Here is a 15,626-nt window from a genome sequence, read left to right as displayed (position 1 = left end):
AGCAGATTTGGTAATGTGCCACAGAAAACCTATTTGCACACCCCTTTTAACAGGTGAAATCCTCTCCAAACTCCATTTTTCCTTCCCTTGAATGTACCTATGAATGCAAGAGCTCCGTATGAAGCATATAGGCATAACGCCACCAAACCAACTAGAACCATGACCAAGGTTTTGGGAGAGTTACTAACTCTTCCAGGTCTTCCCGTTTCAGGGAGAGTTGACAAGTACGGTTTTGTTACTGGGTGGCATGATCTTGTGCAGGAGCCCCCTCTCCCCAAAATGTATGGTCGCTCATGAAACAACCATCAGATCTTTCTGTTCCAGTTGCAAAACCTGCAGCATGTGTGGCCCATTTTCATCTTGACTACGTTGCCACCCCTGGAAGCTTTTTCTTTCCCGAGGGAGAATACCGAGACTCAAAGTCAACATACGGCGGCACACATAAAAAAAGACTCCATGGGCCATCGTACAGGGTTCATGTACATGTGCATAAGGTGCCAATGTACCATAGATAGAGGTCAGCCGAACCTTCCTATTTCATCAGGCATATGAGATCAGAATGTATAAAAACTGATGTCTCATTTCATGCTACGCACCTCGAGGCTTCACAGGTGACATTCCGTAGTATCCCGACGTCAGGAGATGTCTCTTTTGAATGGCCGCTACAATGTTATTCTGACACGAGACATCATTGCAATCTGTACAGGTGTGATCAGAGACTAAAAGAAGAGAAAAACAGTGGGAACAGTCATGGAAGAAGCCTGCAAGTTAGTGGGAGTGAAGACAGGGAAGCATATCGAGATCTTATTCCTAAAAACTAGGTGGTCGATACAATGTAGACTAGAAGACGATAAAAACTCACAAATATACAAGCAGATGGAAACCTCAGTGCAATTATTGAGAGTCTTACCAAAGCAGAGATAACAGGAAGAGACAGAGCAAAGTATGGCAGAGACTGCAGCAGTCTAACATTACCTTCAGCTATGGAGGCAACGTCTTTTCCAGACATAGCGAGAGTAGGATGGACGTCGGAGTTCCCCAGCTCTACCCAGTTAGTATGGCTGTAAAAATCCTTCGGGTACAAAGGAGCAGAGATCAGAATCACAGACCAGGCAGATATCAGATACATGCCACTTCTAGGTCCATACTAAATCCTGCGCATGTTCGACCTCTACTACTTTCAGAAGGGACTCTTCAGGGGTCCACGTTCTCAGGATCGGTGAGGGTCCAAGGCGATCAGACCCCCAGCGAAAAGGAAGTTATCCCCTATCTAATTGATAAGAGATAACTTCTCATCTTAGCAGAAACACTTTAAAGCTTCTGGCTTCCATGGCAACCCATTGGCTGCTTAACGCCTCAGATGCTGCAGCTGCTATTGACTGAGGCATCTAAGGGTTTAAACATTCGAGATGGGTCACACAGCAGGATATCAACTCTAGAATAAAACATAGGTGCCTTGTAATAAATAAATTGTATTCTTTTACATGGTTTTGCTTCGGAAAAGCAAATTTATGCCTACATGGACCCGTGAGGATTTGAACTATACTTACGGTGTAGGTCAATTTCTATTACAAAATTGATGTAAAAGTGGAAAAAAAAAACCCGAAAATGTGGCAAAAATATGTGCTAATCTGTTTTTATTTTCTTAATTTGTTTTTACTCTATTTTTTTTTGCACATAATTGAGGGGAAAACTGGAGATGAGGCTTAGTGTCTACGTCCTTGCTCATCCCAGAACTCCCACTTTTGGGCAGGATTCACATAAGTCTCAACCCCATTTTGACTACTGAAGCCCCAAATTCGCCAGCACTGTAACTGGAAATTCAGGACAGGTCAGATGATCAGCCTTACCTGCAGTGAATGTAAAATCTGCCCAAGTATCTCTCGTGCTCCTTCATACTCTTTGGCCCTCATATTCCTCAGCAGGTCCTCACGGCCTCGTAGCAGAAGGCTGTTTCCTTGTCTCACCCTCTCCGAGTCAAAGTGCATGATAGGATCGTTGCGGGTACCATTAAGAAAGTCCATATTGGCATTGGCACTAACGATCTGCTTCATGGCGGCTCGAAATGGACGTAAGGACACTTCCTTTCCATAATATGACCCCAATATGGCATCCGCTGTCAATGTCTTGCCCTATGCAACCAAAATGTAATAAAAAATAGGGCAAAATAATGATTGCAACACTGTATGGAAGTATTATTTAAAGCACTATATGGTGACATGTTGTATATGGGGTCAATGTGCAGTAATATTATATGGAGTCCGCATGTCAGTACTATTTGGAGACTATATGGTCTTATTATTTGGTCAATGTATGATAGTATTCTTTAGATCAGGTTTGTGTTATTAGGGCACCGTATAGCAGCATGTGCAATTGTTATATTATGGCAATATTGCTTAGTTAATATTATTGTTTGCATTATTATTATATGGACACTGGTAGTATTACTTATGGCATTATTATTTGGGCACTGTTTGGCAGAATGATTCACAAACTTTATGGCAGTGTTATATGGGCACTACATTAAAGTATTAATTAGGAGCTGTATGGCTGTATTATTTAAGCACTGTTTGGCAGTATTATTTATGAACATTATTTCAGAATGATTCAGACTCTGCATGGCAATATTATGTATGACAGTTATGGCAGTAATATTGTGGCACTGTTTGGTAATATTATTTATGAGTTGCATGGCAGTATTATTTGCACACTGTTTGGCAGTAAAGTTTATGCGTGTATAGCAGTTTCATTTGGACACTAGCAATATATTTCTGCACTGTTTGCATTACTATTTTGATACTATACAGTTTTACTGTATAGTATCGGTATTACTAATTACCAGTATTACTTGGAAACTGTTTGGCAGTATTATTTATACATCAATGGCAATATTATTTGGACACTGTTTATTAGCATTATTCGCAAGCAGTATTGCATGTATCATTATTTAGAAACTGTACGGATGTATTATTTAGGGAGCTGTTTGGCTGTATTTTTATTAGGAGTATTATTTAGAGTGAATACAGCTGTATTATTTAGGAACTGTATGGCATTATTATTTGTATGCTGTATAGCAGCATTATTTGGACACTATATGGAATTTTGGTGGCATGGTTTAGACAATGTATCGCAGTATTTTTTATGAGCAGTATGGCAGTAATATTTGGTCAATGTCAGATAGTATTATTCAGATGCTATAAGGCAATAACATTTATGAGCTGTATTTCAGTATTAATTGGGCTCTGTTTGGCGGTAGTATTTAGCCACATGATGCAGGAGACCATAATGTAGCTCTGACTGCGATATTTTCACAATATAATATAGACTCATTCTAGAACTATTGGGTTCATCTATACAATACAGGACCATGGATAGTGCCGCCGTGGCACTCAGATCTAATAGGGCTTGTCAGAGGGGTTGTTTGTGACGAGTCAGCACCGATGTTCCTTTGCCCCAGCCACAAAGAAATCAGTGTCCTGAAGCAGAACATTACATGAATGGTCGCCTCAGCAGGAGATGAGGATGTGGCTAGGTCATCTTCTCATTATTTCTCCAAGCACCTGCTCCCTTCATCATCTGCCAATCCCCCTTCAATCCCCGATGACTATTTTCCCATTATTAATGGGATGAACAATAGGACTGAATAGTCTAAAACTAATAGGGCAAGTAAAAGACGGCGGCTATGTGATCTCATTTAGAGCCACTGAAATATATTTTAAGCAGGTCAGTAGTTCTGCACACAGATAAGTATATTAGATGTAGCAGTGCTGAACTTGTCATTTAACACTTTGGGGCTTCATTGCTCCTGAATCATGGAAACTGCGAGGATTAAGTCTATTATAAGGGAGTAAACATAGCATCCTATAGATAATATAAAAAGACCTGCAACTTTCTAATATTTTTCTTAATTTTGTAATTTTTCAAGCACTCTGCTTGCTGTCAGTGAATAGAAACATTATTATTATTATTATTTTTTTTTTACATCTACAAGCTGAAAAAGTGTTTGATCATGTCCATTAGCACCAAGTGTAGACTTAAAAATTCATGACGGCCTCAGGGTAATTGAGCAGAGGATTTGGAGCTCCCTGAAATTCTGGTCCTCTTGGCAGCTCCTAATTGCCCAGAGATGTAACTATAGAAGCAAGGTTGGTGCCAGCACATAGCTAACCCAGGCAAATGCCAGGGTTCACGGTGCCTGGGGGGCACACTCTACCCAGATTTCAAATGGTAAAATCCGCCATATGTACAGCGTGGCCGAATCTACCTGCTGTGACCACCACTAGCTCCGATTGCAGCAGGTTGACCTTTACCGGCAAACTTTACCGTGGCATTGCAGACCCTGGAAATGGGGCAAAGGTTTCCCTTCCGACACCCATTGCCCTTAGCATAGTCATGGCAGCTTGGGAACCTACGTATGCAAAATCTGGAGATAGGTAGTTTTACAGTACAATGGTACAATATTGCAATATATTGTACAAGTGTAAAATATATATTTTTTAAGTGGGCACCATCACATAATACTGTAATAATCAACTGGGATCGCTACCATGCATGTAGAAAAGTACTATAACAAAATAGAAAGAAAAAAAGGTACATGCACATAGATGTAGGATCACCACACAAATAGCAATATGATTACAAAAAGTATTTTATTTTACACACCAAAAAAACAAGACATTACACACAGTTTTAAAAACATCTAAAAATTGTTCCACATTGGAACATACATGTTAGATCCAAAAAATATAATATTCAAATTTGATATACATAAATATATAGATATAAATGCAATATCCGGCTGAGAATCACAGTTGCATCAGGAGAGTCTATTACAGGCTCCTTGTGATCCAATAAGTGTTATATATGCAAGTTCTTTGGGCCCGTAGGCTGACACATCCATAATCTCGACAGTCCAGGGGCACAAACCAATTCCTTCAACCCGGTTTGGACATTGGGTCATCTATCCCCCTCTCCCCAAAATTGGTCCTATTGGCAAGGACGCAGTCCATGTGGTGCATAGTCCATTCAAACAAAGTCCATTTTTCCCCCATCGGTTTATCGGATGGAGATATAGTCCTTTCAATATTTCCACCCATGCTGGCTGGAATCCAGTCTCAGGCTGAAGGTGTAGGACTTCCAACAGATGCTGCAGTGTCTCTGCAAAACTAGCAGGAGGATGTGCAATAAGCACAACAAACGGGGAGGGGTGACACTTAACTCTCTAGCTGTCCATGGCCAACAACATAGAGAAAGTCTCAGATCCTGTGGATCTTCAACCCGCTCGAGCTTGAAGTATGGCAGTCCTAGGTATTGCCTCCTCTTGGCAAGGCTGGATTGTTGCTGACTCTCCTCTCCCTTCGTTCCAGATTCGAGAAACCATAATTTATGCAGACTTTGGGTCCGGTTCCTCCTCCATGACGAAGCTGAAGCCTTGCCTGCGGTCATGATGTCTCACCACACCTTGGGTAATCTGTCGTGCCAACTTCTCACACTCAGGGCTGTTCAACTGCACACAGACCCACTGTTATCTCTCCTTCTTAGCCTGACTCACCCCCACTATCCATTAACCTTGAAAGGTGAGGGTCATGCTACCCGGGCCTTGTGTTACCTCTGGACTTGGGGAAGACACCTCCAGAGTTGGGGAGAAGCCTTCGAGGTCAGAAAAGGAATCTCTGGCTTGGGTGTGGGACCCACCTGACACTGAGCCAACAAGGCTTTAAGGCATTCAGCCAGTCCACAGGCCAGATGCTGAGCTGGGATGTAGGCCTCAGCCTCAGATTCAGAACCAAAGGATCGGGCGGCCTTCTTCGCAGACCACCTGGTCTCACCTTCTCATTTGATATTTCCATGAGCTGGCACAGCCATCCCACGGCCACCTCTCTCTTTGGTCACCTCGCTCCAAGCCAGCATGAGTTGCCACTCTGCCAACTCTGTCTCAAATGGCATTGTCGTTTCTGCCTCCTGAGGCCTGTCATGGTCCCGCCTTTCACTGGTGGAGTCTGCCCTGATTCACCATCTGGTTTATCGAATGTCCCTGCCAATTTCCTTGTGCCACACTTACTGGGTGGATCTTCTCCTTACACTTACCTCTGCGACACCGGTCACTCCCTGCTTTGGGTTGGTGCTTTTGGTTGTGGCACTCCCCTTGGTACGTGTACCTGATGAAGGGTTGGATACTGCTTTGCGCCCTTTTTCTTCAGGCACACCTATGATGGGAGGGTCCATCTCGCCGTTTCACGCCACTCACCACCGATTTGTAGTCCTTGCTCAGCGCCATCTTAGACCACTCAACGTTTGTCATTTTCCCCATCACTCTAGCCTTCTTCGCACTGCATTGTTCGATCCTGCCAACTATGCCAACTCTAGTGCAGTGCAAGGTGGTAGCCGAGGGCGAGGTTCCTTTCACGTCCCTACGAACTACATGAAAGTTTGGGTCCTGCCTTGGTGTTTGTATTTGTGTTGTGAGGGTTTTGCGCCTGTGCAAGCGGCCTGTAGCCGGTGTTGTTGGCTGGTCAGGAGAGTACGTTCCACAGTTCAATAAAGGAGACTTTCGTTCAAAAACATAGTCTTAACCGAATGGTTACTTAGTAATGGTTATGTACAATGGATAGCAGGTGCAAAGTCTTATGGATGTTTCCGCTGCAATACAAAGCATTTTCCCTATATAGTATCCTTCTCCAGTAGTCTACTCCAGGGCATGTGAAGCACACTGTTTTGCCCTGCTTGTTCACAACCCTGTTTCTATGCCACAGACCTGATCAACTGGCTCAGCAGTTCCGTGTCCTATTTCTTCCACTATTGACACCCTGGATCTACCACTTGGGACCTCCCCAAGTCTTGCAAACTCAGTCCTGTTTAGGCCCATTACCTTTAGCATTTGCAAGCTCAGGGTTTCTTGTAATCTCTTTCCGGAATGCCACTCTGTCTCGTAGATTACTTCAGAATCTTGCGATCCCTGTCCTCAAGTCTCTTTTCCTTTTGTGGATCAACCGAAGATCAGCACTGCTCTCTTCACTCTCCAACCCCTATCTGCCTATCACGAAGCAATCTCTTTCCCTAAGACTAATCATTACCACCATGGGCTAGTCCCAAACATTAACACTATCTTATCTTATTCCATCTTCACTATCTATTCCTATTCTACCTATTCCACACATTATGTCCTACATTGTACATTATACACAGTATTTACAAAAGACATAATACACATTACACATGATGTGATTGGTGTTTTAAGGGGTTGCAATCTGACAGTCTTTGTCCACAAATAAAATATATATTTTTTAAGTATAAAAGCTCATTTCACTGAAATTTTCCCCATAATGCAAATAAATCCCCTAAAAATGAGAAAAAAAATAAGCAAAAAAATCAACTCCACCATATTTAGTTGTGCCATGTGTGCAATTGTCCAGTCTAATAAAATATTAGAATGTATAACACCAAAACGTAAAAAAAAAAAAAAGATATCAAAATGGCAAAAATTACTTTTTTGGGTTACACCGCCCCATGAATAAAAATAAATCAGAAAGTTATATGGACATTAAAATGGTAATGATAAAAGCTACAGCTAGTACCGCCAGCGAAAAAAAAAAAAAAAAATACAACCCTATTGACAAAAAAATAAAAATGTTTTAGCTCTTGGAAGGCAAGGGAAAAAAACGAAAGCGAAGAGGGCCAACTGGCCTAAGGACCGGCATATACCTGCACCTAGGCCTGTACAGAAGGCGGAGAGAGTTGCACCGATAGGGGCTATCCAAGCACCCCATGACAGTTTGGAAGACCCCACTATTATAAATAGCAGTTGGTCTTCAGTTACGGATTTTGTATATGGGCACGAGAGCAAAGATCTTAAAATGGCTGAAGATCCAAAATACAAACTGTCTTTATTGCCCATAGCGACCAATCAGAATGCAGCTTTCATTTTGGATTCTACTCCTCAAACATGGACGCTGCACTGCGATTGGTTGCTATGGGCAACAAAGACATTTTTCTCTTTTATGAAAACCAGGGCTAGGCCTCATGGCAGCCGCCTCTGTGGAGATGCGATACTATATCTGAGCGTTGCTATTTAAGCAATTCCCCGTTGTATTATAAAGTATATACACAGCAGACGGCAGCGGCCGCACAGCTCAGCATTATGCAATAACATGTAATGGTGACAGCCTCATTCTGCATGTAGGACACATGACAGGATGAGGAGACGACGCTGCTCAGCCCGCGGTCACATGAGCCTGACATACAAAACCTCATGGACCACACATGTCCTGTATACACACATGGAGGAAGAGCGGAGTACGTGACCCTCAGCAGATACACAAGAAGGCCAAACACTGACAGAAAATGGCGTTGTCTGATCTATAGAAAAACAATATTCACTAATAGACATATAAACAATATGGACGCCGCAAAGTCACATCGCATACATGGGCTCCAGTGCAAAATCTGTACCAGGGACCTTCACCTAACTGGACCCCTTCTATGGGACGGGCATTTTAGGTCCCTCAAACTCCAGGGCATGCAAGGATGCCCCACAGTGAAGACCCGTCTCCCTCGTCGTTACCCTATTTTCCTCTCCTCAATTATATGAACGGAGAACCCCCAGTAGAGAAGATAGAGTTGGAAAGTGCCCAGATGTTGGGATGCCGCATGTAGCAATTTTTTTTTTCTTTTTTTTTCTTTTACCTAAATTCACGTATTTGGGACTAAAAATCTTTTTTTTGCAATTGGGTTTTCAATAAAAAAAATTTAATTTAGCTTTTACAGACTAATTTCCTTGCAAACTCAACTTTGATGTGGTCTCAGGAAAATACAAATAAAAAGTTACAAAAACTGTCCTGTCAGACCACCACAAGAGCTCACTGACAGACTTTCAGTTAACTCACTCTGCAAAAAAAAAAAAATGGTGCCACATATATTCTATAGAAGGCAAACGGTTCAACATTTTTAATGAACCCTAATTGGAAAAATTATATTTTTAAACAAAAATATATGCAGTTAAGTAAAAAAAAAAAGAAAAGGAGTGGACAATATTATAAATTGGCAGCAAAATTTGGCCAGTAGTAGTGATTTTGACAACAATTAATATAGTCGCTACTATTTCTGGGGACGGTTTACACCGTGCCCCAGCAGAGCTCCTTCCAGGAATGCCCCCACCCCTGCCTATATAACACCAACTTTTGGGCAGGGTTTACTGAAACCATGTCCCCTATTAGCCCATCTGGGACTGTTTGCAACTAAGAATCATGTCGTTGACAATCAGAAATATACACTTTTTTGACTTTTCGTTTAAATCTATTTACCATATATGACGTTCCATTAATCTAAAATATCCAGAAATCCGGCAGCTATCACTGGCGTAGAAACCGAATTAAAGCATTTTTAAACTACACCGTACTCTGGCTATTACCTGTGTTGCAAAACTACAACTCTCAGCATGCTCTTACAGCAGCAAAGATTATTACACAAGACAAGGAGAAGAGACAGTGTGAAAGAAAGGGCTACTGCCAAATTCAAAGTGCTTTATATCATTCCCCTAAAATTGCACTGCTTAGTCATGCATCTTGGAAAGATGCCTATGCCTCCATCTTGCCGCATCATTCAATAGATCAGGGATCTGTGTATAGGAATCCATTATCCCCTCTGTAGCTGCAAACCCCAGAATGAATTACACTCGGCCATACAGTGACGCATGGGAAGTTATTCCAGGGACCAACATACTCAATGTATAGGGTTCTAACAAGTGATGAGCGAGTGTGCTCTAATATTGTGTTATCAGAGCATGCTTGGGTGTTATCAGAGTATCCCGCGTGTGCTCAAGTAATATATTCGAGTCCCTGTGACTGCATAATTTGCGGCTGTTAGACAGTTTGTTAAGGCAAGAAAAATGAAAATTACATCTACAGAATGGGAGGAATAGAACTAAGCAACAGCATGTGCGAAAAAGACTTGGGTATACTAATAGATCACAGACTGCACATGAGTCAACAGTGTGATGCAGCAGCAAAAAAGGCAAATACAATTCTAGGATGTATAAGAGAAGCATAGAGTCTAGATCACGTGCAGTAATTATCCCCCTCTACTCCTCCTTGGTCAGGCCGCATCTGGAATACTGTGTCCAGTTCTGGGCTCCACATTTAAAAAAAAAGACATTGGAGCAGGTTCAGAGAAGAGCTAGACTGCAAAGTATGTCCTACGAGGAACGATTAAATGATATGGGAATGTTTAGCTTGCAAAAAAGAAGGCGAAGAGAAGTCTTAATGGCTGTCTATAAATATCTGAAGGGTTCTCACAGTGTAGAACGATTATCATTATTCTCATTTGCATATGGAAACACGAAAAGCAATGGAATGAAACTGAAAGGGAGAAGATACAGATTATATATTTAAAAAAAAACTTTTTGACAGCGAGGGTGACCAATGAGTGGAACAGGCGGCCACGAGAGGTGGTGAGTTCTCCTTCAATGGAAGTCTTCAAACACAGGCTGGTCAGACATCTGTCTGAGATGGTATAGTGAATCTCGAATTGAGCAGGGGGTTGGACACGATGACCTTTGAGGTCCCTTCCAACTCTAACATTCTATGACTCTATGTTTTGCACCTGTCTAACAGGTTACTAGAGCATATTACTGGAGCACGCCCGATATACTTGGATAACACCAGAGTATACCCGGAGAACACGATATCCGAGCACACTCGCTCATCATCACTGGTCCTAACACTAATCAAGTATGGGGCCTTCTAGGGGTTATATCCCCAATTACCTAGAAGTCAGGAAAAAAATCCTGTTCAGGCCTATATTTTTGTCGGTAGTGGGCAGTTTAGTAATAGCTGGGTTAGTTGAGCACTGTCCGCCAATGTGCGGCTCTTCACTTGTTGCACAACTACAACTCCCAGCATGGTATGAGTTCTAGTTTTGCAAAATCTGATGAGCCGTGATCTGCACTTCATGTAAAATCTACATATGCCTATAAGAAGCCCTCCTCACCTCAAAGTCTTCCCAACGAAGAGGCGGTCTGGTGGGATGTTTGTTGTCCAGTAGGATTTGCAGGGTGATATTGAGCACGGCTTCTTCCGTCAGATCCTGATGAGTGAAAGATCCCCAGGTGAAGGACAGAAACTTAGACCAGAAGTTTGGGAAGAAGGCATGGCCACCTGGTATTGCCAGGCCCCAGAGGAACAGAAAGGGTAGGAGCATGGGGGAGGAAGATGGTTATGGATCCTTCATCGAGAGCACCTGCGTAGATTGAGATGGTCCATACATTAGTATACACTGACATAGAAATCCATCAAAGGGAATCTGTCAGTAAGATCAACCTTAAATCCCTATGATAACAAAACCGCATACCGGTATATGGATATGCTGGTATACATTCCCTAAAAGTCAGCGTTTTAATGCACATGCAAATAAAGGGTTAAGTGCTTTGGGTGTGACAGAGCACTTCCCCACCCACCTGGCAGCATCTTGATAGTTAAATGTCTGATTTCTTCGTGTAGCACGGTGCCGGACTTCACAGAGATAGTGAGCTATCAATCAAGGTAAAGAGACCGGAGAAGGGCAAGAAAACAACGTTGGGAGGAAGATACTTGGGAAGTGCTCTGTCACGCCCCAAGCACTTAATGCCTAATTTGCATATGGATTAAAACATTGCTGTATTGGAAATGCAGCAACAGATAGAAGGTGTAAAGGTGGCAATTGATTTAGCTTTCGGAGACCTGCGTACCCATATATGAGAGTATCTTTGATCTTACAGACAGATTCTTAAGTTTTCATGCGCTTGATGTTTTATCGTCTCACCGTTTTCAAGATCTCTGCTTGCTGACAGTGAATGGAGACATTTTTGTTTACACCCACACTCTATAAACACTACTTTACTGTTCTCATTCATTTTGGGTGAAATATGCTTATCGCAGGGATCCCACGCGACCTGCAGGTTCTCTGGAAACAAGTGTTCAATTTCTCTGCAGCGCCTCCACAGGTGAAATAAAGCATTGCACAGATGTCATTGAAATCAATGGGATGTTTGGGTAAAGTACAGACATACCTGGTCCTTCAGAGCAAGAGAGACTCTCTGTGTCCCTGCTGGGAAGGGTCCTGGATGGGAAGATCCCACCTAATATCCTAAATATGTCCAACTCCGTCTACCAAAGCCGATATTGGAAGGCACGTGGTGGACAGATGAACCCTTTTTTCCATTTTTCTCAACGTGCCTCCAAATTAACAGCATTTTGTAGAATTTGGAGTTAACGTGGCACATTCAGGTCTCATTAGGAATGCCAGGCATCTTTTGTCACCTATCTGCCTCCCCCACCTCAGCTGCTAATATATACCCTACACCCTTCCCCGCCACCGAATCAGCTATTTCCCCATCACAAACAAAGCCTCCTGTCACATAATTACTGCCTCCGACCCCGTTATTACATACGTGGCGCTCACACTCTATTATTAATGCGATGATGGCGGAGAAGGGGGGGGGGCACAAACTGAGAAACGTGAGACAATGACATGACAATAGTCAGCCCCGCGCTGGTGTATTACACATGAAATTCAGTATCTAAATCCGCCGTTCAAAAATGGATCAATCAGATATGGGATCGATGACTGCTGGTCCCTACTGACATCCAGGAAACTAGAGAGTCAAATTTATAATGGAAGCATCTAACGATCTACGGTAGGACCAGGGGTCACTCGGATCACACAACAGATCACGGCGATCCCCCATTGATCACACGACCGATCCACGATTGTTTCTCCCATATTAATGATTGCTCGATGTAACAGGATACGGGAGTGTGCGGAATACCTGCAGGAAGTGTGAATTTCCCAGCTACACACCTTGTAAGAGCAGGTGTCTGAAGAACACTCCTATTTATAGGAGGAGGTGGTACACCAAGACGAGCGCACACATACACTGCCCAACATTAAGACCGCGAGAAGGAAAGGGCTTGGAATCATGAATTCTATCATTTCCCTAATTCTATGGCTCTTCCTTCTTGGTTTTACAGTTTCAATGTTGTGGAATATATATGTACGTAAGGGCGCACTCCTATGTCTAAAGGTATACTATATACAGGTAGTAGAGTGTGCACTCCTATGTCTAAAGGTATACTATATACAGGTAGTAGAGTGCATACTCCTATGTACAGAGGAATACTATATACAGGTAGTAGATTGCACACTCCTATGTCTAAAGGTATACTATATACAGGTAGTAGAGTGTGCACTCCTATGTCTAAAGGTATACTATATACAGGTAGTAGAGTGTGCACTCCTATGTCTAAAGGTATACTATATACAGGTAGTAGAGTGTGCACTCCTATGTCTAAAGGTATACTATATACAGGTAGTACAGTGTGCACTCCTATGTATAGAGGAATACTATGTACAGGTAGTAGAGTGTGCACTCCTATGTCTAAAGGTATACTATATACAGGTAGTAGAGTGCATACTCCTATGTCTAAAGGTATACTATATACAGGTAGTAGAGTGCATACTCCTATGTATAGAGGAATACTATATACAGGTAGTAGAGTGCGCACTCCTATGTCTAAAGGTATACTATATACAGGTAGTACAGTGTGCACTCCTATGTATAGACGAATACTGTGTACAGGTAGTAGAGTGCGCACTCCTATGTATAGAGGAATACTGTGTACAGGTAGTAGAGTGCACACTCCTATGTATAAAGGTATACTATGTACAGGTAGTACAGTGTGCACTCCTATGTATAGACGAATACTGTGTACAGGTAGTAGAGTGCGCACTCCTATGTATAGAGGAATACTGTGTACAGGTAGTAGAGTGCACACTCCTATGTACAGAGGAATACTATGTACAGGTAGTAGAGTGCGCACTCCTATGTACAGAGGAATACTATACACAGGTATTAGAATGCACACTCCTATGTATAGAGGAATACTGTGTACAGGTAGTAGAGTGCGCACTCCTATGTATAGAGGAATACTATACACAGGTAGTAGAGTGCACACTCCTATGTATAGAGGAATACTATATACAGGTAGTAGAGTGCACACTCCTATGTATAGAGGAATACTATACACAGGTAGTAGAGTGTACACTCCTATGTACAGAGGAATACTATACACACGTAGTAGAGTGCACACTCCTATGTACAGAGGAATACTATACACAGGTAGTAGAGTGCACACTCCTATGTATAGAGGAATACTGTGTACAGGTAGTAGAGTGCACACTCCTATGTACAGAGGAATACTATACACAGGTAGTAGAGTGCACACTCCTATGTATAGAGGAATACTGTGTACAGGTAGTAGAGTGCACACTCCTATGTATAGAGGAATACTGTGTACAGGTAGTAGAGTGCACACTCCTATGTATAGAGGAATACTGTGTACAGGTAGTAGAGTGCACACTCCTATGTATAGAGGAATACTGTATACAGGTAGTAGAGTGCACACTCCTATGTATAGAGGAATACTGTATATAGGTAGTAGAGTGCACACTCCTATGTATAGAGGAATACTATACACAGGTAGTAGAGTGCACACTCCTATGTATAGAGGAATACTGTATACAGGTAGTAGAGTGCACACTCCTATGTATAGAGGAATACTGTATATAGGTAGTAGAGTGCACACTCCTATGTATAGAGGAATACTGTATACAGGTAGTAAAGTGCACACTCCTATGTATAGAGAAATACTATACACAGGTAGTAGAGTGCACACTCCTATGTATAGAGGAATACTGTATATAGGTAGTAGAGTGCACACTCCTATGTATAGAGGAATACTGTATACAGGTAGTAGAGGGCACACTCCTATGTATAGGGAATACTGTATACAGGTAGTACAGTGTGCACTCCTATGTATAGGGAATACTGTATACAGGTAGTACAGTGTGCACTCCTATGTATAGAGGAATACTGTATACAGGTAGTAGAGTTCACACGCCTATGCATAGAGGAATACTGTATACAGAGAGTAGAGTGCGCACTCCTATGTACAGAGGATTACTGTATACAGGTAGTAGAATGCACACTCCTATGTATAGTGGAATACTGTATACAGGCAGTAGAGTGTGCACTCCTATGTATAAAGGTATAGCCCATTGAGAACAATGAAGGTCAGATATGTTAGAAAAAGTATAAATTTATTTAAATCTCAAATAACAACAATTATATATATATATATATATATACACTCCTATGTATAGTAGAATACTGTGCACAGGTAGTAGAGTGCACACTCCTATGTATAGCGGATTACTGTATACAGTTAGTAGAGTGCACACTCCTATATAGAGAGATATACTGTATACAGAATGTTGTGTTCAAAACGCTTTCAGTGTCTCATTGTCACCCTTCCTCTGGTTTTTTCCAGTCAAATATGTCAAAGCAGCTATTGTTTTCTTTTAAATGAACACAAATAAAGTTTGCTTTTATTGGATGAAGCTGGATCCCTCTTTCCTCTACACAGTTATCTTGTACACAAGTAGTAGAGTGCACACTCCTATGTATACTGGTATGCTTTAAAAAGGTAGTAGAGTGCACACTCCTATGTATAAAGGTATACTGTATACAGGTAGTAGAGTGCACACTCCTATGTATAGAGGGATGCTATATACAGGTAGTAGAGTGCACACTCCTA

General features: G+C 42.0%; 1 protein-coding gene across 2 annotated transcripts in view; it reads right to left on the bottom strand.

Annotated features, from left to right (window-relative positions):
* The window catches only part of VWA7 (von Willebrand factor A domain containing 7), a 34,316-nt gene that overhangs the window by 13,435 nt on the left and 5,255 nt on the right, over positions 1–15,626 (bottom strand). For both annotated transcript variants that reach the window (XM_069746480.1, XM_069746481.1), the window contains exons 2-5: positions 10,984–11,232; positions 1,851–2,132; positions 976–1,072; positions 597–719 (exon numbers count right to left, since the gene is read on the bottom strand). In XM_069746480.1, coding sequence (XP_069602581.1) covers positions 597–719; positions 976–1,072; positions 1,851–2,132; positions 10,984–11,193 — 712 coding nt within the window. In that variant the 5' untranslated portion in view covers positions 11,194–11,232. The remainder of the gene's footprint in view (positions 1–596; positions 720–975; positions 1,073–1,850; positions 2,133–10,983; positions 11,233–15,626) is intronic.

The sequence above is a fragment of the Ranitomeya imitator genome, chromosome 2 (genome assembly GCF_032444005.1).
Source record: "Ranitomeya imitator isolate aRanImi1 chromosome 2, aRanImi1.pri, whole genome shotgun sequence".
In the NCBI taxonomy this organism is placed as follows: domain Eukaryota; kingdom Metazoa; phylum Chordata; class Amphibia; order Anura; family Dendrobatidae; genus Ranitomeya; species Ranitomeya imitator.
This window is presented reverse-complemented; position numbering and strand designations above follow the sequence as displayed.